General features: G+C 43.6%; 1 protein-coding gene across 1 annotated transcript; it reads right to left on the bottom strand.

Moving 5' to 3' along the window:
- Positions 1 to 7,236: 7,236 nt before the first annotated feature.
- Positions 7,237 to 20,648, bottom strand: LOC128842154 (cytochrome P450 2J2-like). The gene is made up of 9 exons (XM_054037926.1): positions 20,442 to 20,648; positions 18,687 to 18,849; positions 17,028 to 17,168; positions 15,581 to 15,741; positions 12,691 to 12,867; positions 11,164 to 11,305; positions 9,957 to 10,144; positions 8,312 to 8,450; positions 7,237 to 7,415 (listed from the first exon to the last, which is right to left on the bottom strand). The coding sequence occupies exons 1-9, from the start codon at positions 20,646 to 20,648 to the stop codon at positions 7,237 to 7,239; spliced, it is 1,497 nt and encodes a 498-aa protein (XP_053893901.1).
- Positions 20,649 to 24,913: the final 4,265 nt, after the last annotated feature.

Here is a 24,913-nt window from a genome sequence, read left to right as displayed (position 1 = left end):
GATGTGTGTGTGGGGGGGGTCATGGCTCGGGAGAGGGCTGGGTGACTGCCACCCTAAGAACTCCCAACCCCCCAGCTCCTTGTCCCCTGACCACCCCTCCAGAGACCCCCCCACCCTAACTGCCCCCCCCAGGACCCTCCTTGCTCCCTGTCCCCTGACTGCCCTGACCCCTATCCACCTCCCGCCCCCTGATAGACCCCGGGGCTCCCATGCCCCATCCAACCCCCCATGCTCCCTGACTGCCCCCTCCAGAGACCCCCCCATCCAACCCACCGTGTCCCCTGACTGCCCCCACGCCCACACCTTATCTAACCCCCCCCCGGCTCTGGACCCCTTACCATAGGGTTACCATATTTCAGCGAGCAAAAAAGAGGACAGGAGAAGCCCCGCCCTAGCCCCGCCCCTGCCCCTCCCACTTCCCGCCCCCCCTGACCTCCCAACCCTCCCCCCGTTCCTTGTCCCCTGACTACCCCCTCCTGGGACCCCTGCCCCTAACTGCCCCCCAGGACTATCTAAGCCTCCCTGCCTCTTGTCCCCTGACTGCCCCAACCTTTATCCACACCCCCACCCCCAGACAGACCCCTGGGACTCCCACGCCCCATCCAACCACTCCCCACCCCCTGACAGCCCCCCCCAGAACTCCCAACCCATCTAAACCCCTCTGCTCCCTGTCCCGACTGCTCCGATCCCTCTCCCCACTCCTGCCCCCTGACAGCTCCCCCCCCAGAACTCCCAACCCATCTAAACCCCTCTGCTCCCTGTCCCCTGACTGCTCCGATCCCTCTCCGCACTCCTGCCCCCTGACAGCCCCCCCCAGAACTCCCAACCCATCTAAACCCCTCTGCTCCCTGTCCCGACTGCTCCGATCCCTCTCCCCACTCCTGCCCCCTGACAGCTCCCCCCCAGAACTCCCAGTCCCCTACCCCCCCGCTCCTTGTCCCCTGACTGCCCCCTCCTGGGACCCCTGCTCCTAACTTCCCTCCAGAACCCCACCCTCTACCTAAGACTCCCTGTTCCTTGTCCCCTAACTGCCCCCTCCTAAGACCCCCCCCCCCAACTGCCCACCAGGACCCTACCCCCTACCTGTACCCTGACTGCCCAAAACTTTCTCCACTCCCCTCCAAAAGCCCCCACCCGTTTCTTGACTGCCCCATCCAGAACCTCCCTGTCCCTTCTCCTGCCCCCCTTACCCTGCTGCTCAGAACAGGGTGTTGGGCTCTGTGCGAGCCGGACACGTGGCTAAGCTCCCCAGCACAACAAAACCCGGTCCCTGGCCCTGCACAACAAAACCCGGTCCCTGGCCCGGACCGGGTTGCAGGGGAGAGCTGCCCTTGTATCAGCACAAAGTGCTCTCGCTCCCATTTTGCTACGCTGCATGGCAGTAACCGCTCCCAGTTGCAAAAGGGGAGGGCTGCACTTTGTGCTGAGACACTTGCTCAGAATGCAGGGCGGAGCTCCTCTCCAGCTGCTCCGGAGTCCAGCCCGGGACTTTCCTGCAGCCCTCCCAGCCGCTCCGGGGGAGGGGGGAAATCCCGGACATTGTGAGTGCTTTACAAATTCCCCCCGGACGCTATTTTTAGCACAAAAAGGAGGACATGTCCGGGTAAATCCGGACGAATGGTAACCCTACCTTACCATGAGGCTCCACGAAGAGCCTGATAAGCTGCCCCACGGGAGCACGCAGCCTCGGCCCCCAGAGCTCTGCGTACGCGGCAGCAGGGCTCCGGGTGAGCGGGGAGCGTCTTTCCCTCCCCGCGGAGCCAAACACTGCCCCGCGGGAGCGCGCAGCCCCTACCCCCAGAGCATTGCGCGCATGGTGGCAAAGGTCCGGGGGAGGGGAGAAAGCACAGGAGGGGCCGGCAGCTTGCTGCGCTCTGGTCCAGGAACGCGGACCCCGCGGCTTGCCGTGCCGGGAGAGTGGGGTCATTTGCCCATCTCATGCGCACGGCTATGCTTCTGCTCCCTGCCCCCAGAGGAGAGCAGGCCAGGCTGGGCAGGATTTTTAATGGCACGCTGGAGTCCCGGCAGGCTCCAGCGTGCCATTAAAAATCGGCTCGCGTGCCGTCTTTGGCACGCGTGCCATAGGTTGCCGACCCCTGCCTTAGGTGGTAACCCTAATCATAGGTCTCAATTGGACTCACATGAAATCAAACATATATAGTGAAGGCAAAGTGTATCCCTTAAAACTTCTGGACCATCCAGCTCCCTTACATTTTCTCTTTAGAAAAATTATGAGATTCTAACCACAAAGCCTTAATTAAAAACGAACTAGGGTTAAAATGATCAAAGTACAGCTCGTTCACAAAATCCCCATCTCTGAATAATAGATGCTGTGATGAGATGTGATGAGGACTCTCCCATGTGGCATAAACGTGCAAGTACACAATAATTGCTCAGCAACAACAGCCAGATTATTGTATTCCTTGAGATTTCTAATGAAAGTCAGTGGAAATGTGCTTTATTTACTCTGTTATTTTTCCTATTAATTAGTGGGTGTCTCATATCAAAAGAAAATGCCACTTATGAAAAGTAGAAAATCCTCATGGTATCTATATTCTAAACCTATTAGCAAACAAAAGGCAGTCCATTTAGCAACAGAAAAAGCTTTTTTTTTTTTTAATTTATCAATATTTTGGCCACATGACTAGGCAAAATCTCGACAAATTGCAATTCCAAATTATAGGGGGGTGGGTTTCTAAATAATGAATAGTCTTTAATAATAGCACTAAGAATTGAGAACCCTTAAAGAGATAAACCGATATAAACACAAGGCCTTTCACACAAGAGACATTTTTAAATATGTTACTTATTCACCTCCTTACAAGTTCTTTACAGCAGAGAAAATATCTTCTCTATGGGCCACTATTACTTCTGGCATACGGAGTCAGAAGAGGGCCAGGGGATCGTATATAGGCACTAGGAAAGGAGACAGTGTGATCTACTGGGTAGAGCACTGGACTAGGACAAAGGAAACATGGGTTCTAGTTTTGGCTCTATCACGGGCCTGCTGGATACAAGTCACTTCCCCACTATGTGCCTCAAAATGGGGAATAATGACATTAACTTCCTGTGTAAAGGGCGTTGGGATCTACTGATAAAAAAGCCACTCTATAAACGCTTGGTATTATTACCATAAGGCTTCTGCACGACTGCCTCCATCTTATGCAGATGCCTCATGATGATCTTAGGGTAGCCACGGCAGATGAGGAGGGCTACTCTACCACTGTTGGGTGAAAACCTTGCTCCTGCAAGATGTGGAAATTAAATGAGTTGAAACAAAGAATTCCCTATGCGCGCTGCCTTCGCCTGCAGGCACCGCCTCTGCAGCTCCCATTAGCCACAAGTCCCAGCCAATGGGGAGCTGTGGGGCTGGCGCTCAGGGTGGAGGCAGAGTGCAAAGCTGCCTGGCCACACCTCCGCCTAGGAGCTGGTGGGGGGGGGGGGGGATGTTGCTGCTTCCAGGGAGGCGTGGAGCCAGGTAGGGAGCCTGCCAGCCCCACCATCTCTCCCCCCAGCACCTGCACCGGTCCTGGGCCGCACCTCACCGCCCATCCACCCCCCCCCCAGCATCGGGGGGGGGTCTGCTCTCCCTCCCTGCAGCACACATGGTGCCCTCCCCCAGCATCTGTGGCACCCCCAGGATGCCCGCCCCCAAGATTTAGTTGGATATATAGTACAAGTCATGGACAGGTCATGGGCCATGAATTTTTGTTTACTGCCCATGAGCTGTCCATGACTTTTACTAAAAATACCCATGACTAAAACATAGCCTTAACAGCGATACAATGACCATTGATGAAGCACTAGAAAGCAAAAGAGGAAATAGCACCTGCTTCTGATTTTCTACTGCAAAGTCTGCAGACAGAGCTATGGCTCTCCACTGCTACTTCCTTCCCCTACAACCATCATTTGCTCTTGATGACAGACACAACATTCTATTATGGGCTCACCTACTGAATTCTGATTAGCCCCCTAAGAAGTGTCTTGTCAGCATGATTACATTGGACACCCAAATCTCAAACCTACTATCTCAATGCCAAGTCACTGATTTCTTGAAGCTGTTATTTTTTCAGTGTGCATTTTATTATTTGAATAAATGCTCCCTCGTTAGACAATTGCAGTACTACATTTTTACCACGAAATTCAATCACACAGGAAGAGTGCAGCTGTCATATAATCCTCATGACTATGGCCAAAGCATAGTTTATGTTTATACCATACTGCAATTTCATATTTATTCTGCATACAGCGATGAGATAGTAAATGAAATGTTGCATTTCCAGTGTTTAAAGAGGGATAACCATCCTTGCTTAGGAATAATCATTAATTCAGTACAAAACTCTAATGCAACATAGAATCATAGAATCATAGAATTTGTCTAGGTCCCTCTGTATCTGATCCCTACCCTCCAGCATATCTACCACGCCTCCCAGTTTAGTGTCATCTGCAAACTTGCTGAGAGTGCAGTCCACACCATCCTCCAGATCATTAATAAAGATATTAAACAAAACCGGCCCCAGGACAGACCCTTGGAGCACTCCGCTTGAAACCGGCTGCCAACTAGACATGGGGCCATTGATCACTACCCGTTGAGCCCGACGATCTAGCCATCATGAGGAATTCATATTGTAAGATAATGGTGCCCAACCGTATTACCCAGGAGGGCCACATAAACCTAAGCACAAACTCGTGTGGCTCAAACAGAGTCTACATATTTTAATAAGATTTAAAGTCACCTGTATTAATGTATAATTTAAGTTCAGCTTGTTTCATATGCATTTAGATAGGCTGTTTCTATGTACAGTATTATCTATTTACATACTTGTGTAAACTCTGATGACGTAAACATAATGATAAAATGCTAATGCATAAATCCATTACCAATTAGGGCTTCACAGCTGTCACTATACTGCTTGACAAAGCTAATTCGAACTTCAAGTCAACATAGATAGTCTGGATAGTACCCAGAACCTCCTGTTCTAAAACTCAGAGGCTCCTCCCACTGCCCAAGCTTTAAGAAAATGTGGTGCATGCCCTCTCAGTCCCTATAATTTTCAAATATGCGATCATTTAAATGATCTCAGATGCTATTATAGGTTCCCACACTGAAACAGACACAGTAGGCCAAATTCTGCCCTTGCTTGCAACTGTGCAATCTTGTTATCTTCACGGGTGTGGCTGAGGGTGGAATTTGTCCCATGGCGTGCTTTTATTTCAATGCAGAAGTAATTGGGCATTCAGCTGATGCATTTTGTACGCTAATAAGCTGATAAGGAAATGCATAATAAGCTATTTTTAGTAAAGATAAACCCTGATTTTACAAGGATTGTGGGGGACATCCAAAACCATCAGAATATCAGGGATTCAGGTAGCCAGTCAACTTTTTCTTAACTAAGCATGATTTCCTCATGGACGACTGACATGCCAAGACTGAACTTAAATGAAGCAGATTTTTGAAGTGGGCTCACAAAAATAACACTTTGAAAAATAATTTAAGTGTAAAATACTCACAATCTTGGATAACTCCCAAATGACCAGATATAATTATAATTAACTTTTTAATGGATATAATGGCTTGGGCGTCTATGGCACTCCCAACGCACTTTGGAAGCATTTGTTAATGAAGCTTCACAACTGGGTTGATTGAAAATTTTGCATTTCATTTTTTTATGGAAAATTTGGGGGTTTGACTAAGCTGAACTTTTTGCAGAAAGTGTCTGCTTTCCATGGAAATTTTTGATTTTTCATTAAAAAAAACCAAAACCTCCTGAAAACCAAAATATTTAGAGTTGGATATGCTTCTGCAGTGCATTGTGGAAGTTGTAGTTTGGCTGGCTCATGTTTCCATTTTCCTTTATGGGCCAGGCTACATTTCCCATGAGCCACCATGACTAGGGACTTCCATGATGCATCGCCTATTCCTCCAAGAGGGGAAACCATGGTACATCATAGGAAATGTATTTTAGTCAGAGAGTCCAGCCAAGAAAGGAGAATGGGAGCATGAGCTACGTGAACTAAAACTCCCATGAGACACCACAGCAGCATTACCAAGTTGAAATGTTACTGCTTTCCAGCAACATTTTTTGGGTTTGGCTAAAATATTTTGATATTTGACTTTTTGCAAAAAAATATGGAATGTCAACAGGAAAAAAAAGCCCTATTATCTAACCAGACATCATCTGTGTGAGTCTAGTAATAGCTAAAAGAAGAACAGGAGTACTTGTGGCACCTTAGAGACTAACAAATTTATTAGAGCATAAGCTTTCGTGGACTACAGCCCACTTCTTCGGATGCATATAGAATGGACTATTCTATATGCATCCGAAGAAGTGGGCTGTAGCCCACGAAAGCTTATGCTCTAATAAATTTGTTAGTCTCTAAGGTGCCACAAGTACTCCTGTTCTTTTTGCAGATACAGACTAACACGGCTGTTACTCTGAAACCTACTAATAGCTAGTAATATAACCATTTCTCAAGGTGATTAACAGACGCCCAGAGTGGATAAGGCCAAAATGTTCAAAAGTGGCCTCTGATTTTGGCCTCAATTTTTGGGTGCCCATTTTCAGTTACCTTTCTGACTTGCCCTCCATGTCACCCAATGAAGTGCTTTACCAAGATGAGACATCTCAATTCAGGTACACCAAATCAGAGGCTACCATACCCGTCAGTGGCAGGGTTGGGAATGTAATACAGGAACCCTGACTAGAGTCTGCCAAAGGTTTGACTAGATCCCTGACCCAACCTGAAATCTAGGAGATCTGGGTTCTAGTGCTACTTGTGAACTCCATCCACCTCCACAATTGTTTAAGAATCATATTTCCCACCACTGGCAAGTCCAACTGCTGCTTTCATGTCCCAGGCTCCCAGCTGTGTCTGAGTGCTTTCACTGCCATAATGGTATCAAGTGGTGGTTCCCACTGTCTTGTCACTTTGAGACAAGCGGCATCAAGTAAGAGCCATTCCTTGGCAGACCTCAGGGAGAATCAGGCTACTCCCACCAAAGGGCAGTGTACGCTAGGTAACATACCCATTACTGCTGCCCGGAGCAACCTCAGGGGCACAGATGTCCCACAACCCATAATCTGGTTGCTAGGAATCTCCTGGCACAAAATAATTGGGGGGGAAATGATAATAGAGAAAACTAAAGTAATGGGGCGGACGGGGAGGGAGGGGAGCTTTTCTGCATGAAAAGCAGGTGTTTAATGAGAAGCAAAACCAACAAAATCTTCCTGATCTTCAGCAGCGAGAAACAGCACAAATCTGGAACGGCTTCGGACAGCGTGTGAGGCTTATTGTGAATTCAAAGTTTAACTCCACGTTCTCCGGAGCTCGGAATGTGAATTTCTGAATAAGGGTGGTGAAGAAGATGAACAGCTCTGTTCTAGCCAGCTGCTCTCCAGGGCATACCCGCTTTCCTGGAAGGGGAAGAAAGAGCAGCTGATGGATTACTGCTACAATTACAGGGTTAAGTGATACCAAACAGAGTTCTGTTCATTAAAAATTCACTCATATGGTAAGTTCCCTGAAAAACTTGCCCATTGCCTTACTTTAATCAGTAGTATTACTATGATGTTTGACATGTTCTTTCTAAGATGAAAAAACGCTATGTAAGATTTGGGGACTATTATTATTATAAAATGTACTGATAGTCTCAGAGGAGCTCTAGATATCTCTAATTATACCCACATTACCACTGTGGGTCTTTGAACCCCTCTAGTGGCTGGACTATGAGTCTGCCACTACCTCTGAGCTAATACTGTACAGACAAATCCCCACTATGAGAAGCTGAATAAGACTTTATGATCATCCTTTGTACTTAGCTAGAGTTATGATGGCTCCTAGATATCCTCTTCCCTATATTTCCTCCTCTCATATGTCCATTGAACATTCTCCTGCATGAGACATCTCTTCGTAGACAGTGGGGAGGGAATGTTCTCCAACAAGATTGTGGGAACTGTCCTCAGAGCTTTACCACTTAGTAAAAATGTTGGAGATTGTTCTTAGAGACAAACTCTGAAAACCAGTTAACAGCTGACTTACACTATTAATGAATACAGTAAAAAAGCCTGCATTGGTAGATGGAGTGAGGAGGGAATTTTCCTTTGTGGTACGATGTTGCCCAGTTAGTACTGCCCATTACCAGGATTTAAGTTTTCCTCTGAAGCATCAGGTAATGGCTAGTGTCAGAGACAGAACGCTGGACAAGATGGATTATTGGTCTGTCCTGGGATGGCACTTCCGAGCTTCATCTATTTTTAAAATATGACATTGGCCTTTTCATGCAAAAACATTCCCTCACACATGATCTCACCTGCAGAAAAAGGCAGAAAGGCTTCCCGCTTCCTAAACTGGTCATTTTCCAGGAAATGCTCAGGATTAAATGTGTCAGGAGTTTCCCACACATTCTTGTCGAACATTATTGATGTCAAACTGGGGATCAAAGTGGTACCCTGCAAAGGGAGAGGAGGAGAATGGGAACTAAAAACAAGTCGGTGAGCGTGCTCAAAGGTTACATATTGAGCCATTTTGTTTTTAAAACTATTTTATTACTTCTCTTAGACCTGATCTACACACACACAGTGGAATTGGTTTAATTAAAGGTGTGTTTCTTTAACAATTTAAGACTTGTCTATACAAGGACATCCAAGAAAATTAATCCAAATTAACTAAAGGTGTGAATTTGAAGTGGACTAGTTAAATTACTTAAACCCCTGAGTGAATGCACTAATTCAGAATTAAAGTGGATTTCATTCAGTTTAATCACAGTATCCACACAGGGATTTAGGGCTAATCCACTTCAAATTCACCCATTTAGTTAATGCAGATTAATTTTCCTGTACTGCCTTGTATAGACAAGACCTTCATTAAACCAGTGCAACACCCTGCACAGACACTTTTTGTTCGTTTGCAGTCTGTTTTTTATTGGTTTGGCTTGTGTCAATAAATTACAATTATGTTAGTACAGCTAAACCAACAGAATCCAGTTTAAAACCAATAAAAGTGTGTCCACACAGGAGTTTGTATCAGTTTAACTTTTCAAATTGATTTTAAACTAGTGCAATTTCTGTGTGTACATAAGGTTTTAAACCAAAACTTGCTTCACCTGTGCTTTTTCTTTCTTTTTTTTCCAGCTAGCTAAAATTGCTACCATATAACAAGAAACTTCCCACCCTCCACCAGAGAGGGGCAAACACTGCAGTCAAGTTATAGGATTGATTGTACAAACATTAAGAAGTCATCTCTCTCCATGAGGCAACTGATCATGTTAGATGTAAGAAATAACAGGCTGTTTGATATTTACTGTCATAATGAGAGCTTGGTGCTTGTGTGTGTGCTGCTAAAAACTAGCTTTTCGTTAGTGCTATTTATTTATCATAGCGGAGTTTCCTAAGACACGTAAGCCTAACATATCAAAACTCTATGTCCTCTTCCTGTTGGCTCCCATGGTCTCTGGGTCACAGTTTCATATAATTCATGAAATTACCCTAGATTGTATTTTTCTTAACACCAAAACTGAAGTCTGTGCAGTGCACAGAAAAAAATCAAGGAATTAAATGAATATTTTATTTTTTTGTAAAATGAGAATGAAGCCCTTTTTAGATAGTTCCTTTCTCCAGAAAATTTTCCTTTATAGAGAACTTCTGTAGAACTTAATAGAAAATTATAATTTTTCTATGGAATTTTAGATCCATCATATATAATGTAATGAAGAATTATATTACTGCTATAGAATTCTATAGGATGGATTTTAAAAGTCATGAAAATGATACCAATCTCTATTAAATTCTTTTTGTTTTTAGAGACATTTCTAAAGTACTCTGTCAAATTGCTATTGGATCCTAAGGATTTCACCCCCTTTTAAATTATATGAGATTTTGCCATAAAAGAATTCAAAGTTAGATCTAACATCAAACCAACAGAAGAAGGAAGGAAGGCTTAGTTTCCTTTCAGGTTACTTTTGGCAAATGGAATCCTGCCAGTGTAGTGTCACTGGTTGCCATTCTGGGCACATTTATAGGTACTACGTTGCCCATCCTTTGTACTTCATTGAGGACTGCGTTGGTATACGGCATATTCTCTTTGTCATCCATCATTGGTTGCCGGGACTGGCCAATCACTGTGTCAATTTCTGTTTGCACTTTCTCTGAAAAGAAGCCAATAGCCACGTTAACAGTTGTGACAAGGAGGAGCAGTTTTCTATTTAGAGAGCCTTCAATTGTTCAGATTTTCAGCTGCATTTTTATTTTTAAAGTGCTTTGAGTGACAGGTGCCTCCTTTCAAATCCTGGATGTAAATGCTGTGCGTAGTCACAGAAAGGTACAGCATCGGCAATAGCAGTGCAAGGCTCCCTCGCATTGCCTTGCCAACCTGCCTTGACCATGCCTGCAAGGAATTAGCTCTAGACCTCAAGTGGTGGAAGGTAAGTCAGGACCTGGCTCAAAGCCCATTGAAGTCAATGGGAGTCTTTCCACTGACTTCAATGGATTTGGGGTCAGGCCTTCATTTTTCATGACCACTCTGTCATTGGGATGTCTGCGGAGGCTGTGAGAAAAAGTGCCAATTAATAATAAATCATCATACATTTATAGAACTTTCTATCTCAAGATTTCAGTATGCCTTTCAATATTAATTAATTAAGCAAGCATCACATTACCCCAGTGAGGTAGCTAAGAATCATTATTCCCATTTTACAGATAGGGAAACTAATGCAGAGAGGTGAAGTGACTTGTCCAAGGTCACACATGAAGTCAATGCAAAGCCAAGAAGAAGTCAGTTCCCAGGACTTCCAGTTCTGTGCATTTACTACTAGACAGTCCTTTCCCTCTCGTAGTTGTGGTGGTTATTCTGCAGCGACCTTTGCACTTGGAACTGCAAAGACACCACTAGCTTGAGGATTTCCAGTGCTGAAGCTCAGATCTAGCCAGTACAATAAGTCTTCATTTGTTGTTCTCAGTGCTGTTCCCAGGGAAGTGAGAAAGCCAATCTTTCAGCTACGGGGGCTCACTAAGGAATTTAAGGTCAGAACATAAGGCCTGATTCAAAGCTCACAGAAGTGAGTGGGAAGAATTCCACTGGCTTCAGTTGGCTTTGGATCAGACCTCTAGGGAATAAACTGAAAGGAAGGAAGGACAATTTCAATTTTAAACCATTACAAAAATCTACCTTGAATTTTGGGATACACTGCCATGTAGAGCAGAGCCCAGCGTATGGTTGTGGCAGATGTTTCGGTCCCAGTTAAAAACAGATCCAGTGTGGAACACAGTAGATTTTCCTCATTGAAATAAGAGATGGAATCATCTTTAGACTTTAAAAAATGTAAGTGGAAATATATATATATTAGTTATATGTGGTAAAAACCCATCTTTATCGCATGGACAGGCAAATTATCCCCCCCAAAAGAAAACCTAAGGCCTCCCCAAATTGAGGTCATTGTTAAATTAAGAGAAGATGTGTGTCTAATCTGCTACACTACCTCGGAAACCTCAGTCTTGGCTTTTTCATATATCTAGGGTGAGAACTGCACCCCACTGCCAGCCCCTTTACTTGGGGTAAGAAGGTCAAAGCAGGGGGCCCCAAAAGCCCTGGTGACACCTGGAGGAGGATCCCCCCCAATAGAGGCAATGGGACAGATGGCTGTCAGGCTGTCTTCCCAGGACCGCTTTCCTAATCCCAGGGCAGGAAATGTGTCAGGAGCAGAACCACAGCATGAGGCAGTTGGTTCAGTGCTGCGGCCCATAGAGCCACCCAAGAAGGCTGCTGTAACTTAGGCCCCCGGGGCTGTCTAAGTTACTCCGGGGGCCTTTCTGGCACCTAGAGGAGGAGGGTGCAAAGATGACTTAAATGCACCTTAGCACCCCCCACCCACCCGCCATTCCTTCTGCGTTGCAATCTTGTAAATCATAGTCATGTTAGAAAACCATATTCAGTTGAACAGTCCTATTGATAAAAAGCAACAGAGGGTCCTGTGGCACCTTTGAGACTAACAGAAGTATTGGGAGCATAAGCTTTCGTGGGTCAGAACCTCACTTCTTCAGATGCAAGACTTCAGACTTGCATCTGAAGAAGTGAGGTTCTGACCCACGAAAGCTTATGCTCCCAATACTTCTGTTAGTCTCAAAGGTGCCACAGGACCCTCTGTTGCTTTTTACAGATTCAGACTAACACGGCTACCCCTCTGATACTTGAGTCCTATTGATGTCTTTGATATTACTCATGTCCATCAGAGTTTCAGGACTGGGCCTCTGATTTATATTCATTAGTTTGGGATACGTTCTTAAATCCCCTAGACCATTTTGAAAATCCCATATGCAGTATGGCAGGGCAGTGACTTTTGGCAAATCAAGGACTGCATTTTTTAATGTTAAATTTCATTAAAAAAATGTCTTTGAGACATCTCATAGATGTTAGATTAAGTGACCTTCCAAGTGCTTTAAAACAGCATGCTGCACATAAGCTGAGCTTTTTCTCCATTTTAAGTACTTTTAAATGAAAAATAACTATCCATTCAAACAGCTTCTGTTAGAAAATTTTGTCCTAAAAGTGAGCACCAGGCAATTTAGAATGGCAAAATCTGAATTACATACACGCCTCCAGATAGTTTGTCTGAGCAGCTAGCGTCTAAATTCTGAGCGTTGTCTATTGATTTCTTTCTGTTGCACAGTAAATTGTTGATCCTCGTTGTCCTCTTACCTTTTCTATTTCCTTCAGATAACAGTCAATGAAGTCTCGGGTTTCAGATGAATTCCAGTCCTCTTTGTGCTTTGCAATCACTCCATTCACAAAATATTTAAGTTTCTTCCAATGTTTGAAAATTTTATTATGGGGCCCTGGGACCCACCTCATTAGCCAGGGGAAAGCATTATACAGCTGTTAAGATGTAAGATGAACAGGACAAATTAATACCTCTTAGATCAAGAAAAAAATCTATTACAGTGTAACACATCTAGGATTAGCCTGATTCTCCAAACATTTACACCAGTACAAATCAGGAGTTATTCCACTGAAGTTAATGGAGTTACACTGGTGTGAAATTGGTGTGATTCAGGCCCACTGTTTTCTGATAATAAAAGTTTATTTTTTTAGAACTCACACTGGCCAATAAAGTCCCTTTATCTGAAACAAAAGCTTAAAAAAACCCAACCAGAGTCTCATGGTGTAGACCCAGAATAATAAATCAATTGACCGTGGAGTTCTACAGATGTAACTGAGATCAGAGTCTGACCCACCTTGTGCAGAACTGCATAATCTATTCACGGTTAAACTCCAAATCAGTCAGTATTGGCCTGATCTGGTTATAGATCTGGAAACTCAGGCCAGCCCACTAACAAATAATAATAATTAATATCTAGCTCTTGTAGAGTGCTTTGCATCAATAGATCTCAATCACAGTCTTAAATGTATTTATTGTCACAACACCTCTGTGAGGTAGGTAAGTGCTATGGTCATCCCCAGTATGATTCACAAATAAAGCTGGTTAAAAACTGGGGGGAGGGGAAATCAGCAGAAAATTTTAAGGATAATTTTGTCCATTTTCCATAGAAACTGTAGAAGTTTATGAAATTTCCCAGATACATCTATTGATAAACCATTTAAATGAACCTGACTTGATACAGGATTTGTATCATGACCACACATTTGTGTTTTCATGTGGCTTGGATGTGAAAAAACCATCATACTTGGTGGTTTCTTTCTGTCTTTCTAGCACCCACACCGTATTATCAAAGTGTGGGATTTTATGTGAAAACTAGGGCTGTGAAGCGATATAAAAAATTAATCATGATTAATTGCATTATTAAACAATATTTATTTAAATATTTTTGGATGTTTTCTACATTTTCAAATATATTGATTTCAATTACTACACAAAACACAAAGTATACAGTGCTCACTTTATATTTATTTTTTATTACAAATATTTGTGCTGTAAAAAACAAAAGAAATAGTATTTTTCAATTCACCTATATAGGTACTGTAATGCAATCTCTTTATCATAAAAGTTGAATTTACAAATGTATAATTATGTACAAAAAATACCTGCATTCAAAAATAAAACCGTGTAAAACTTTTGAGCCTACAAGTCCACTCAGTCCTATTTCTTGCTGTCAGTCACTCAAACAAAAAGTTTGTTTACATTTGCAGGAGATAATGCTGCCTGCTTCTTGTTTACAGTGTCACCTGAAAGTGAGAACAGGTATTCACATGGCACTGTTGTAGCCGGCATCGCGAGATATTTACGTGCCAGATCCGTTAAAGATTCATATGTCCCTTCACGCCTCAACCACCATTCCAGAGGATATGCGTCCATTCTAATGACAGGTTCTGCTCAGTAACGATCCAAAGCACTGCAGACCAATGCATGATCATTTTCATCATCTGAGTCAGATGCCACCAGCAGAAGGTTGATTTTCTTTTTTGGTGGTTCGGGTTCTGTAGTTTCCGCATTGGAGTGTTGCTCTTTTAAGACTACTGAAAGCATGCTCCACACCTCGTTCCTCTCAGATTTTGGAAGGCACTTCAGATTCTTAAATCTTGGGTCGAGTGCTGTAGTGATCTTTAGAAATCTCACATTGGTACCTTCTTTGCGTTTTGTCAAATCTGCCGTGAAAGTGTTCTTAAAATGAACAACATGTGCTGAGTCATCATCCAAGACTCCTAGAATATGAAATATATGGCAGAATGCAGGTAAAACAGAGCAGGAGACATACTATTCTCCCCCAAGGAGTTCAGTCACAAATTTAATTAACCCATTTTTTTTTTAATGAGCATCATCGGCATGGAAGCATGTCCTCTGGAATGGTGGCCGAAGCATGAAGGGGCATACGAACGTTTAGCATATCTGGCACATAAATACCTTGCAATGCTGGCTACAAAAGTGCCATGCGAACACCTGTTATCACATTCAGTTGACATTGTAAATAAAAAGCTGGCAGCAGGATCTCCCATAAATGTAAACAAACTTGTTTGTCTTAGTGATTGGCTGAACAAGAAGTAGGACTGAGTGGACTTGTAGGTGCTGAAGTTTTACATTGTTTTGTTTTTGAGTGCAGTCATGCAATAAAAAAAATCTATATTTGTAAGTTACACTTTCACGATTAAGAGATTGCATTATGGCATTGTATGAGGTGAACTGAAAAATACTATTTCTTTTATCATTTTTGCAGTACAAATATTTGTAATAAAAATAATAACATAAAGTGAGCACTGCACACTTTGTATTCGGTGTTGTAATTGAAATCAATATATTTGAAAATGTAGAAAAACATCTAAAAATATTTAGTAAATTTCAATTGGTATTCCATTGTTTAACAGTGCAATTAAAACTGCAATTAATCATGATTAATTTTCTTAATCGCAATTAATTTTTTCTGAGTTAATCATGTGAGTTAACCGATTCATCGACAGCCCTAATAAAAACCAGAATCAAGTATGCGATACTCACGTGAAGGAATACATGGTCATTTCCCATATATCATTATACTTTTTTACATAGGAAAAGTTACATTCACCTCTCTTGATTCTGTTCTCACTCTAACTACTTTACTTTTCAGGTGTCTGAAATCAAAAAACAAACCAGCTTTACCTGGCCCCAAAAATTTCCTATGAGGAGTAATGTCTCAGCAAGCAAATGCAGTAATTCTTGGAATTGACTGTCATGGTATTCAAAGCGCTCCCCAAAAGTGATGGAACAGATAATATTTGAAACAGCACTATTAATTTTATAATGAGGGTCAAATGGTTGCCCTGGAGGAGAAAATATAGGGACAGTGTCAGTTTATAAACATTCCAGACTAGTGTAATAATACCACCCTAGATTCTTAAAACTGAAATATTATTTTAAATCCAATTTACTTTTCACCACTTATACTGTTTTGGTTTTGTGCTACATTCAGTGTGGCAAATGAATAGGGAACCCTGGGTCCTATTTCTAGCTCTACACTGGCTTGTTAGCACCTAGGGCAATCCACTGAACCTCTGTGGACTTCAGTTTCCCATCTATTAAATGGGGTTAATATTTGCTTACTCATCCACTTAAAGGATATTAACATCTACATATGGAAAAGCTCTACATAAGGTCTAAATATTCTTATTTTCTAACAGTTCTATAGTCAGTTTCTAGTCAATTTCACTTTCAACTTTTGTGCACTAGCACAAAGCTAACACGTCTGGGTTTTAAATATTGCATGGGAAACCCAACTAAAGTATCCAGGAAAACATTTATAATATTAATATAGTCTTAGGTTTTGTACATTTTAATAACATTTTCTTATTGGTCCTAAACAACCAGACTGCATCCCTTTAAAGATTAGCTCTCCTCTACACATTGCATACTAACTGTATTCCACAAAAAACACAGGAATGGATTTCTTGGCATGCCTATATACCGGTAATTATAAAAGACAAATAGAAAGTTATGGGAGGATAACAAGTCTGGATGGCTGCTTAAAAATCCATTATTTGATAATATAATACATATAAATCATGTGCTTTTTTAAAATAAGGATTACATCATGCATTGCATGCGCTATTCTGTTATTTATCCAAATACTATTGAAATCTCTTATGTTTATTTTCCCAGTACATATAAAACATATTCTCTAGCACAAAGAAGCCTTGATTCTTGATTGGAGCTCCTAGGCCCTATCATAATAAAAATAATAAAAAGAAAATAATAGATAAACCTCTGGTATGGGCAGATTATTGCATAATTGTCCATTATGGACCTATTTGCACTTCCTTCTGAAGCATCTTGTGCTGGCCAGTTTCGGAGATAGGCTATCAGAGTAGATAGAGCCCTGCTCTTGATCTCATATGGCAATTTCTATTTTCCTATGTTTATTCCTTTCACTGGTGCCATCATGGTGCATATATTTACGAGTCACAACCATTCCAGTTGTTTCTGGCCTAGGCTCACCAAAGACCATGGGTAGGGTTGGCGCTTATCAAGGGGGCTGATCAAGATGTCTGTGTGATTGTCCTGAGAAAAGCATAGCTAGAATCTTAGGATAAAATGTAAGTTCATTTCTTACCCTTCTCTTCCTCTATTGCTTCAGTAAGATATCTGCTCTCTTCCTGTATTCGTTCTTCAAAGCTTACACCAATGCTTTTCAGAGCTGATAAAACAAATTTTCTTTGTTGCCTCCAGATATGTCCATTTGATGATATCAGCCCTGCAGTGAAACAAACATGATCTGTTTTGCCGTATGCAGGAAATAGTTTAAAAATGATTTAGAATATTAAAAAAAACACCTTATTTTTAAATTACATTTTTGCATGGGAATTAAAACCCAAAAGAAATCAGCTTACACTCAGGAGCTAGCTTTATAGATTTGCTTTAATCTGCCTTTTCCCCCTTTTCTCTTGTGCTTTGTGTGAATAAAAGGGGTAAGCACAAATAGTTTACTGTTAGTGCTATTACAGTGTTGGGAGACCTGCATGTGGGATGTGATTTTCTTTGTAAGCTTCAGCTGCGGTGCTGCGTGCAGCTGGAGGAAAGAAAAGTAATGGGGGAATAAAAAAAAAGTCACAGGGGCTGGTCTACACAGAAAACTTACATCAGTGGAGCTAAAAACATCTCTCCGGGATGTGAAAAATCCACACTCCAAAGAGATAACCTCTAGATCATCTAGCCTGACCTCCTGTATATCACAGTCCACCAAGACCACCCAACAACTGAAAGAGACCAAAGTATTGCAGTCCACAGGAGACGAGACTGTTCTGTGCTATAGGAGGGACAGAGGGGGACCAGTCCTTGCAATGGCAGGGAAATGATTCAGTGAGATATACCCACAAAACCTTGGCAAGTGACCTACACCCACATGCGTTAGAAGGAAGCAAAAAAACACAAACCAAAACCCAACCCATGGTGACTGCCAATCTGACCTGGGGGAAAATTCTTTCCAGACCCCAGATAGGCAATCAGTTAGATTCTGAGCATGTGAGCAAGAACCAGCCAGCCAAGCACCTGAGAGAAAGAATGCTCGGTGCCACCTCAGAGCTCTGGCCACCCCTCCCAATGTCCCATCTCCTGTGAAACTCTTGAAATGTGTCTGACCCCTTGCATTTATTTAGCTCCTTTCAACTAAATAGATCCCCAGGTATAAACAGATTCTAGGATATTTGGGCCGAATGCTGAGGTGTTTACTAACGGCCTGATTGCACCAGCCTCACTCACACTGAGTAGTAGCTGTTTGTGTGAGCAGTCCCATTGACCTCAGTGGACTCCTCCTGTAAGTACTACTCAGTCTGAGTATAGGCAGCAGAATCAGACACTCCGTTTGTACTGACAGACTCCCATTATCTTCAGTGGCAGCTGTGTCTGGGCCCTATTCAGCAAAAGTGCTTTATATGTTATGGTGTCCAGCTGACCCAAGTAGGAAGGAGCTGTTTACACTCCATATTATCTCTCATGTTAAATTCAGTGAAACCAGTCAGAACGATCCCATCTCCCAATCTTCCAGAGAGAGAGAAAGAGAGAGAGAGAGAGAAAAATAATATTTCCCCATTGAGATTTAGAAACATTGGAACAATTCCAACTCTCCTGTGCATCTGTGAATCCCAGTTAAAGTTGCTGGGATTGTAGCCAAGGGCAGAATTCAGCCTATTTATTTATTTGTTTATTTACTGAATGGTCATGATGCCAATCAGGCAAAGTAGCAAACAATGACAACCACATCACGGGAACTCACCTAGGCCTTTAAAAATTTCACGGAGAAGTGGTATATGTGGTCGATCTGCAAATACTTCAGCTTGATGGACAAGAGCTTCCTTCACTAATTGGTATCCGTTGACCACCACAAATGTCAGATTTCCAAACTGCACACTGAAAATGTTGCCATAACGGCCAATAAGCTGAAAGACACATTCCTCTGATTTAGTTACCTTCTGTGTCAAACTAACCACTGGAAGGATGGAGATGGTACAAAAATACTGGCAAGCTGTAGTGTAGGAGAGATGTCTTCTTAGCAAGCTGACCATAGGCATCGCCTAAAGCTCTGCTCTGTATAACTTCAACATGACTCTTTCACACTGGAACACTAATGCTAGAGGATGATCCAGATGGTCCTCCTAGAATGTTAGGTCACATATGGGACCAATGTTGGGCCAAAGTTGTCATCAAAAAAAGATAAACTCCATTATAATGGTTCCTCATCATCTCCATTGCCCTCCCCCCGCCCCAACTTTTACACACGTAGAACTAATCCTAGGCGGTTAGAACTTGAACTTTGCATATTGGCTTATGCAGCATCTGCCAAGGCCTGGATTCTCCATGGCACATTCCCTTACCAATGTGTGCATATAGTGTCTGTATGGACAGGGTTTAAGACACCTGCCACCACCAATCAGAGTCAGACTGTGCTTAATGTTTAGGTCAGCCCTTATCTTCCTCAGCAGGTTAATACCTCCTTCATTGAACATTAGCTTTTGGTCCCACATGTTCTCTTTTCCCAGGAATGGAAGAGAACGTTGCCATTTAGGATCAGGAATGTTTTCTCCATGAGATTATAACAGTGCTGAGTGGGAAGAAGAGGACAAATCAGAGGCCTAAAAGCATTGATAATGCCCTTAACGCTTTGCCCGAAAGGGATGTCTTTGTTATTTGTAGGCTCCTTCTTCGGCCCAGCAAAATGAGTACAAGGAATTATAAAGGGCCCTTGTGTTACAAGTGTAATTGTTATTTTGATGACTTAAAGCTACCAGGCATGTCGCACTCCCAATAAGTGTTTCCCAAGTTCCCCCAGGCTTCACTGAAGAGGAATGGGAGCCTGTGAGAACAGCACCCAGGCCTAGGCTGGTTGCAACACAAGTGAAGGCACATTTTAAAGTAATAGCAAAAGAAAACAAGCCAGACCCCAGAGGGATGTTACTTTGCCCAGCCAGTTGAATGGAGGGTAAGCCCCCTCCTCCACTTTTTGGGGGGAAGATCCTCAGCTGGTGTCAATAGTCATAGCACCACTGACTTCACCAGCAGTTAGGACTCTTGGATGCTATTCCTGGCTCTGCCACTGCTTCTCTGTGTGACCCTGGTCAAGTCACATGGGCACTTAACTTCTTTGTGCCTTAGTTTTTCCATCTGTAAAATAGATGGAATGGGACAAATCCTGGACACCAGAACAAAGGCAAAGTAAATGGACAAAGGCTCTTCATAAGTCTGCATAGCTGTGGATCCACCAATCACCTATCGTCCCTTCCCCAATCTGCCTCAGCCCTTCCGTGATACCACAGAGAGGCAGAGGTGGGATGGGGTCAGCCTGTACACACCCTCTCTGCTGGAGTTCTGTTGCATTTAGGTCCCTTCTGCACCCAGGGAGGTCCAGTAACAGTTACCTACATCACAGGCTGTTGTAAGGCTTACTGTCTGTAAAGCATTTCCAAGGGTCTGCTACAGAACACGCTCCGTACGTGCAAAGCATTCATACGATAAATCTCAGTCAGGCTCTTACCTTCTGCAGAGCGAGGTGGATGGGCTGCTTAAAGTCCACCACAGTGCCAACGAAAGGAAAAAGTAGTGGCCCAGGAGGAAAATTCTTGGGACGTCTCTTTTTCACATGATCAGCAATCAAAAGAAGCACAACCAGAATGACGAAGAGAGTCTGAGCAGTCATCTTTTCCCAAAGGGAAGTTAAAATGCACCACAAGCGCAGCTGCATCTTGACTGTCAAAGGACAGATTTTTTTAATCCCCAAAGGGACCTGGGCTCTGACCCTTGTCTAGTCTTGCTGAGATGGGAGGTCGAGGTGAGTAAAGTAAACTGGCTAAGATGCCAATAATGGCCTGGTTGGCAGGACTTGCCAAGGGAGTGCTGCTTTCTCATGAACGTCCTTTGTCAGAATGCTCACAAAATAAGCAGGCAGGGCCGGCACCAGGCACCAGCAGATAAAGCACGTGCCTGGGGTAGCACATTGGTTTTTTTTTTTGCTTCGGCAGTTCGGGCAGCAGAGTCCAAGCGGCTTTTTTCTTTTTTTTGCTTGGGGCGGCAAAAATGACTCTGTCACGGCAAATAAAATCCTGATTATTCAGCTAAACGTAAGCAGGCTTGCAAGCTTATTTGCAGCTTTACCCTTCTGACAGGTCCCTCCGTTTTTTTTTGCTGGAAAACCATTCCCCCTCTCTGCCTTTAATTAACAGTGAGCTCCTTCAGACAGATACCTAATTGGGATTATAAGCATTACAAACATTTTAGGTTACAGTGAAAGCAGCTTACTTCACTAATTACATATGTAGGGAGTTATATAATTTAAAAACTGTAAGGCACCTGAGGTGATGGGCGCCATACAAATGCCCAAAGGGCTGATCCTCTTAAATGCTGATCACCATTTATGAGGTGCTGTGCATCTTCAGCTCCCACTGCAGCCTGGGAAGCTCCCTGAAGTCAAAAGAAGTTTAGTCTGAGGAAGGCTGGCACAAGTAGGCCCTGAGAGCCCAATCCTGTAAGGTGCTGAGCGCCCTAAACACCCACTGACTTCAGTTGACGTTGAGGTGGCTCAATACCTCACATGATCGGGGTTTGTGCACCTAAATCTCTTCGGCCTTTTGTGAATCTGTCCCCTAAATAAATGCCCACACGCTCCAGGGTGAGTAGCAGGATGGAGCAGCAGTGAATTAGCTCATCCCTTACTGGCTAAATTTTAACCAACATGTCTATGGAAATTCTTTAAAAAGTTTTTCATCTACCAAAACTCAATTTGCAGTCAAGTAAAAATGTCAATTATGATTTTTAAAGTGATTTTGGTAAAAATTTCAGGAGCAAATATAATGCAAAATTTCGTGGAAAATGTTGATAATATTGTGAGCGTTTTAATTTATGAAAAAAGGTGCCCTGGTCTAGGAAAAACCTTTTGTGCAAAGTCTTTTCCAGATCTAATTTCTGCTGGGCTGCTGTTCATTGCTGTAGCTGGAGGATTGTATACATTAGTGGCTATTTTAGAAGTATATGTCGTCTATGTGCTAAACTACAGTAGTAAGTGTAATGAACAGTAATACTTTTTTTGAGCTACAGCCTGATCGGAACCCAATTCTGCTCTATCCCTTGTGAGACCAGTTTTTGAATCCTACAGTGAGGAGCAACGTTGCAAGTGGCACACTACATCACAAGCTGCAGGTTAGCCAGGGCCGGCTCTGGCTTTTTTGCTGCCCCAAGCAAAAAAAAAAAAAAAAAAGAAAAAAAAAATCGGGGCAGCCAGAACAGCAAAGCAAAAAAACCCCGAAAACCTGCAGCCGGAGCGGCAAAGCAAGAAAAAACAAACAAACCTGCGGGGCAGCCAGAGCCAGGGTGCAGGGGGACTCCCTGTGCTGCAGACATGCCCCAGCTAGCGGGGGGAAAGGGAGGGAGTGGTGGGGGAAGGGGCGGCCAGGGCTTCAGCAGTGCACTCGCCACGCGGCCCTGACCGCCGTGCTGCCTGCCGGGAGGGCTCCGCGCCGCTCCAGTCGGCAGGGAGGGAAGGTCGCGGGCTGCCCTGCCGGGCTTGCTACCGACCTGGCACCGGCTGGGGCAGACGGAGCGCGCAGCCCGTTCCCAGCAGGGCGCTCCCTTCCTCTGCACCACCGCCCCCTACAGGGCGGACGGATCGGCGAACAAAACAAAACAAAAAAAAGCAGCCATTCTACCCTAGGATCGGGCGGAATGCCGCCCCGTAGAATCTGCCACCCCAAGCACGAGCTTGCTCAGCTGGTGCCTGGAGCCAGCCCTGAGGTTAGCTTCAATGTAAATACCATCCATCAGCCTGACAGAGCCATGAACACAAACGAAGCCAGGCAACAAGCTAGCTATTAACTTTGCCAACAGATCAGCTCTTTTGCTTGGGCAGACACTTGCACAGCTGAATTTGTGACCAGTGCAGAGACATCAGCATACAGCAAATGTATTTTTGCTTATGGGCCAGTTTCTCAAACGTGGGCCACTGGGTTTATACTCAAGGGGACACTACAAAAGCCCACAGTTGCACGCCTTGCTACTGCATTCCACAGTTTGCCCTCTCAGATGGAGGCTTTGATGGGTACAATGGTCCCCTCCCCCCCATGCTATTTTCTGTGACATTCTGGTTTTACAGTTTGTACCTAAGTATCTACTAGCACTATCCCATGCTGTGAGTTCATAGAATATCAGGGTTGGAAGGGACCTCAGGAGGTTATCTAGTCCAACCCCCTGCTCAAACAGGACCAATCCCCAACTAAATCATCCCAGCCAGGGCTTTGTCAAGCCGGGCCTTAAAAACCTCTTAAGGATGGAGATTCCACCAGCTCCCTAGGTAACCCATTCCAGTGCTTCACCACCCTCCTAGTGAAAAAGTTTTTCCTAATATCCAACCTAAACTTCCCCCACTGCAACTTGAGACCATTATTCCTTGTTCTGTCATCTGCTAGCATGGAGAACAGTCTAGATCCATCCTCTTTGGAACCCCCTTTCAGGTAGTTGAAAGCAGCTATCAAATCCCCCCTCACTCTTTTCTTCTGCAGACTAAATAATCCCAGTTCCCTCAGCCTCTCCTCATAAGTCCTGTGCCCCAGCCCCCTAATCATTTTTGTTGCCCTCCGCTGGACTCTTTCCAATTTTTTCACATCCTTCTTGTAGTGTGGGGCCCAAAACTGGACACAGTACTCCAGATGAGGCCTCACCAATGCCAAGTAGAGGGGAATGATCACATCCCTCGATCTGATGGCAATGCGCCTACTTATACAGCCCAAAATGCCGTTAGCCTTCTTGGCAACAAGGGCACACTTGAAAGAGACTGGGATTATAAATCACCAACTTCCATCATTATGCTGGAAGCCCAGTTTCGCTCCTCTGTTGTTAGATAGATGATATGATTTATCAGCATGGAATAGAGTATCAAGCGAACTGGGATATGTGTGAAGCTCAGTTGTGAAACGTTCTGTAGTATGAGGGGGTGAATCATGGCTGGGGAAGGTGTCATGTGAGGAATGTTATTTTCTGCATCATGAGTACATTTGCTTGCACTTACCTGTGCCCTGTCAGTCAGAAATGTCACGTCTCCGGTTTTGCTTGTCCAAATGTGTCTCTCCCCATGGGGCTTAATGAGCCTGCTACAAATTTTGAGGGAGTGTTACAATTTCACCATAGTGATCCCATTCTCAGAAACCAGCACCTTAGAGTGTTGCATTGTGATAACAGTATTTCTGACACCAACACAATGCATGGTAGAGTGAAGGCTTCAATTATAACACATTTTTCCTGCACAGCAATCTATACAATAGCTACTCACCTTAGATACTTAAATAGTCCCCATTACCATAGTGTCTGAGCACCTCACACGCTTTAATCCTCATAACACCTCCTGTGAGGGAGGGAAACATTATTATCCCCATTTTACAGATGTGGAACTGAGGTGCAGAGGGATTAAGTGATTTGCCAAAGGTCACCCAGGACATCTGTGACACAGCAGGGAATTGAACCCAGGTCTCCCACCAGCATCCTAAACTCTGGGCCATCCTTCCTCTATGTGATGATCCATTGTATGCAACTTTTTGACCAGGCTAGCTGGACTTGCAGATATGAGTGTAGAAGGACCACAAAGAATAACGGTATTGAATGGACAAACACAGCTGCTTATACACCAAAGCATCTTGAACAGCCAACAGACAGCAATTGGCCCATATGCTTTCTACCTTCTTCCCTGGCTAGATGTCTAACTGTTTGCAGAAGGTTTTGAAACATTCTGTTAAAAATGTAATTGCCATTTGTTTTTTTGAGATCTAGTATCCCAATATCTTTTCCGGGGAATGAAATTCAATAAGGTAATAACAGAATGTAGTTCAACTGTTACCGTATTTTAAGAACATTATTTAAGTGACAGAATTTCTTAATGATTAGAAACATATGTAGGGAAATAACTTGATATTGAAAATAAGTGGATACAATTTTTGTTCCAAACCATTTTTATTGACTCAAATAGCA

This window comes from Malaclemys terrapin, chromosome 8, assembly GCF_027887155.1.
Source record: "Malaclemys terrapin pileata isolate rMalTer1 chromosome 8, rMalTer1.hap1, whole genome shotgun sequence".
NCBI lineage: Eukaryota > Metazoa > Chordata > Testudines > Emydidae > Malaclemys > Malaclemys terrapin.
Note: the sequence above shows the minus strand (reverse complement) of the source record. Positions and strands in the feature narration are given on the sequence as shown.

What these genes read in the sequence shown, in the direction of transcription:
- LOC128842154 (XM_054037926.1), bottom strand. Translation starts at nt 20,648, where the DNA reads ATGCAGCTGCGCTTGTGGTGCATTTTAACTTCCCTTTGGGAAAAGATG. An exon ending in CAGGATTCCATTTGCCAAAA is followed by an intron (nt 8,451 to 9,956) that starts GTAACCTGAAAG and finishes CTCCCTTTGCAG; the next exon opens with GGTACCACTTTGATCCCCAG. An exon ending in CTTTCTGCCTTTTTCTGCAG is followed by an intron (nt 7,416 to 8,311) that starts GTGAGATCATGT and finishes TTCCCCTTCCAG; the next exon opens with GAAAGCGGGTATGCCCTGGA.